This window comes from Lathyrus oleraceus, chromosome 5 (assembly GCF_024323335.1).
Source record: "Lathyrus oleraceus cultivar Zhongwan6 chromosome 5, CAAS_Psat_ZW6_1.0, whole genome shotgun sequence".
In the NCBI taxonomy this organism is placed as follows: Eukaryota; Viridiplantae; Streptophyta; class Magnoliopsida; order Fabales; family Fabaceae; genus Lathyrus; species Lathyrus oleraceus.
The window spans coordinates 219,515,147-219,519,096 of NC_066583.1; the positions used below are offsets into that span (position 1 = coordinate 219,515,147).

Here is a 3,950-nt window from a genome sequence, read left to right on the forward strand (position 1 = left end):
TAAATCAACCCTAGGGATTTGTCCCAATGGCAATGGCACATGCTTGCTTGTTTGACCTGATCTCTTGACCAGTTTGACCTAATTTGTCAGGCGGACTTGCACTTGGGCAAATGGCTATGCAATGCTATGCAATGGACTTTGTTATGCTAATGACCTAAAAATGAAAATGTATGCACAAAAGGTAGGGTGCAAATTTGAGGTGCTACACACGTGATGTCTCACCTGTTGTCATGACAATGTCAGGGACATGGGTACCTAGGAACAGCTTATGATTGAAGGACATATGGCTGTCTCGTTTCTTCACAGAATCATTCTCAGTTAAGATGTTTGGAAACTGATTTAAAACAATACCACATATGAGAGACGGAAAGGCTATAGGACCCTTCACACTGAAGCTTCCTGCATGCTTCAAAGTTTGATCAAAAATATAGGAGCCATAGTCAAATTTGGCTTTGGTTCCAACAACATATATAAACTTTCCAAGCATTACAACAACTGTAGATTTATGATTGGTGGGCATCCAGTTAGCAGCTCCAATCTTGTGCAGCATTGCATACTTGACACTCAGTTTACTGGCCACCAATTTTCCTTTGAGAGGCCACTTCCTTACTTGATTAGCAGTGATGACTTGACAGATTTTGTTGTCAGTCACCTCAAGCTCAGGTTGAGCTACATCAGGCCTTCCCAAATACTTGTTGATCACTGAGGGAGAGAAATTTACACACTTGTCTCTCACATACACTTTCCTGAATTCCTTAGACTTGCCATCAACACATTCTTCAGACAAATTAACAATAAATTCCTTTACCAACATCTCATAGCACTTTGAGAACTGAGTCACAGTCTTCATTAAACCAGCCTCTTGAATAAGGCCCATAATATCCTTACAGTCTAGGACATTCTGAGCTAATTCCCTTTCCAAAGCCAGCCTCTTCTGATAAACATATTTCCACCTATTTACACTTGAAGCAAAATGAAAAGATATGTTGTCAATTGGTACCTCAGGGACACTAGCTGCAAGCTTGCCAGTGTTTGGCTTCTTCTTTGACAGAGTGTCAGAGACATTACACGGAACATCTGAGTCTGACTCAACAACAACAAACTTGGTCTTATTTTTCTTGGGCACCACTTTGATCCAAGATTTGTTTGGACCATGACCTTTCCTCTTGAGGGAACTCTCGACTGCCACCTTTGTCTTGGAAGAGGTTGGAACATCAATCTTCTTTCTGGGGGACCTTTGAGCCACAGTTTTCTTTTCTCTCCTAGTCCTAACCCTTTTGGCTATGCTAGGGAGGATTGAGGACAACAGCTCATTATCAAAAAATTCCTCCAGTTCTACTATTTCAGCCTCACAGTTAGGGTTGTCACTGACATCATGAGTGACATGAACTTCCTCACCAGCCACATTATCTAAAGGTTTGTCAACATTTGACTCCTTATGAGCATCAATTTTCTCAACATCATCAGAGATATTCTTTCCTAAAGACTCAATATTTTCTTGATAAGCAACACTATCAGGTTCAATAGTGTTTAAGGGAATGGAAACCCCAAGGACCTTATGATTTCCAGACAGTATTCCAGTCACCATAGTGGCAATGGCATTGTGAACATACCTGAAACCTTCTTTGGTTCGTTCCTCAAGAGCGATGGCTGAGGAGAAGCCTGATACAGTTTCTTTAGGTCTTCTTGCATGTGGGTATTCGCAGAGTCAGCAATAGGATCTTCTCTGTTAGGGTTGCTTGGTTCAGCGCTAGGACAACAAGGCATGTTCTTGGAAGGAGAAGAGTTGGATTGTTGAGACATGATGAGTATCTTAGAGACGAAATGAAAAGTTTCTCTGAGAGGATGCTTGCGTGAATGAAATTTGAAAAGATGGAAGAGGTAATGCTTGTTGCAAGAGTAATAGCTATTATCTGTTGACCAATCAGAGCACACTCTCAATTGTTTAATAATTTGAAATATTAAACAGTAAATTCCTAACATCATTAGTTGCTATAATTCCTCAGAAAGACATATTCCCAACTTGCCCCTTAAATTTTCAAATTGAGTAGCATCCAAAGCCTTTGTAAATATGTCAGCAAGTTGTAGTTCAGTTGCCACATGTTCCAAGGTAATCACTTTGTCTTCTACCAGATCTCTTATGAAAGTGATGTCTAATGTCAATATGTTTGGTCCTGCTGTGTTGGATAGGATTCTTTGAAATGTTGATGGCACTGAGATTGTCACAGAACAATGTCATGACATTCTGAGTGACATTATACTCAGTCAGCATCTGTTTCATCCATACCAGTTGGGAACAACTGCTTCCAGTTGTTATGTACTCAGCTTCTGCAGTGGATAATGATACACATTTCTGTTTCTTGCTGAACCAAGATATGAGATTGTTTCCCAAGAAGAAACATCCTCCTGATGTTCTTTTTCTGTCATCAGCACTCCCAGCCCAATCAGCATCACAATACCCAGATAAGATAGGCTCATAGCCATGAGAGTAGAGCATACCATAATCACAAGTCCCATTAATATACTTGAGAATCCTCTTGACTTGATTTAAGTGACTCATTTTGGGTTCTGCTTGGTATCTAGCACACACACCAACTGCATAGGCAATATCAGGTCTACTAGCAGTTAGATATAATAGGCTACCTATCATGCTTCTATACAAGCATTGATCAATACTAGAACCTTCTTCATCTTTAGTTAACTTTAAATGAGTAGGTGCAGGAGTTCTTTTGTGACTAGCATTATCCATACCAAACTTCTTAACTATGTTCTTGGCATATTTGCTTTGGGAGAGAAACATAGTATCTTCCATCTGTTTAACTTGCAGTCCAAGAAAATAAGTCAATTCCCTAACCAAACTCATTTCAAATTCAGATTGCATCTGGTTAACAAAATGTTTCACCAGTCTATCTAACATTCCACCAAAGACAATATCATCCACATATATTTGGGTAATCATGATTTTTCCATCTTCATCCTTCACAAATAAATTCTTATCTATCCCTCCTTTTCTGTAACCATTAGTAGTCAGAAATTCAGTCAGCCTCTCATACCAAGCTCTAGGAGCTTGCTTCAATCCATACAGAGCTTTCCTCAACTTGTACACATGTTTTGGTAGATTAGGATCACTGAACCCTTTAGGTTGTTCCACATAGACTTCTTCATTCAAGTAGCCATTTAAAAGGGCACTCTTCACATCCATTTGGAACAATTTGAACTTCAGAATGCAAGCAACACCTAACAACAACCTTATTGACTCAAGTCTTGCAACAGGTGCAAAAGTCTCATCAAAATCAACCCCTTCAACTTGAGTATACCCTTGTGCCACTAGTCTTGCTTTATTCCTAGTGATTACTCCTTTCTCATCAGACTTGTTCTTGTAAATCCACTTGGTACCAATGATGTTAGTCCCTTTAGGTCTTGGAACTAACTCCCATACTTCATTCCTTTTAAACTGCTCCAGTTCATCTTGCATAGCATTGATCCAATATTCATCAGTCAGAGCTTCTTTCACATTTTTAGGTTCAACCTTGGATACAAAGCAGGAATTTGAGCTATTCTCCCTTGATCTGGTAATCACACCACTATTGGGATCTCCTATGATAAGATCCTTAGGGTGGTATTTCTGAATCCTGATAGAAGGCACTTTGTTGGATGCTTCTAACTCAAGTCCAGGAGGAGTATCCTGTACATTTTCTGTTGAAGTCTCAAGGAATGTTCTAACATCCTCTGTGACATTGGATTCTTCATCTTTATCATCAACAATAACATTTATGGATTCCATCAGGACATTAGTTTTGGAGTTGAAAACTCTGTATGCTCTGCTGTTAGTAGAGTATCCCAGGAATATACCCTCATCACTTTTGGGGTCCATTTTTCTTCTCTGTTCACGATCTGAAAGAATGTAACATATTCTTCCAAAGATATGAAAGTACTTCACAGTAGGTTTT

General features: G+C 39.3%; 1 protein-coding gene across 1 annotated transcript; it reads right to left on the reverse strand.

Annotated features, from left to right (window-relative positions):
- Positions 1–202: 202 nt before the first annotated feature.
- Positions 203–1,588, reverse strand: LOC127079804 (uncharacterized). The gene is made up of 2 exons (XM_051020171.1): positions 653–1,588; positions 203–538 (listed from the first exon to the last, which is right to left on the reverse strand). The coding sequence occupies exons 1-2, from the start codon at positions 1,586–1,588 to the stop codon at positions 203–205; spliced, it is 1,272 nt and encodes a 423-aa protein (XP_050876128.1).
- Between the last annotated feature and the right edge of the window lie 2,362 nt (positions 1,589–3,950).

What these genes read in the sequence shown, in the direction of transcription:
- LOC127079804 (XM_051020171.1), bottom strand. Translation starts at nt 1,588, where the DNA reads ATGGTGACTGGAATACTGTCTGGAAATCATAAGGTCCTTGGGGTTTCC. An exon ending in TAGCTCAACCTGAGCTTGAG is followed by an intron (nt 539 to 652) that starts GTGACTGACAAC and finishes ATGCTGCACAAG; the next exon opens with ATTGGAGCTGCTAACTGGAT.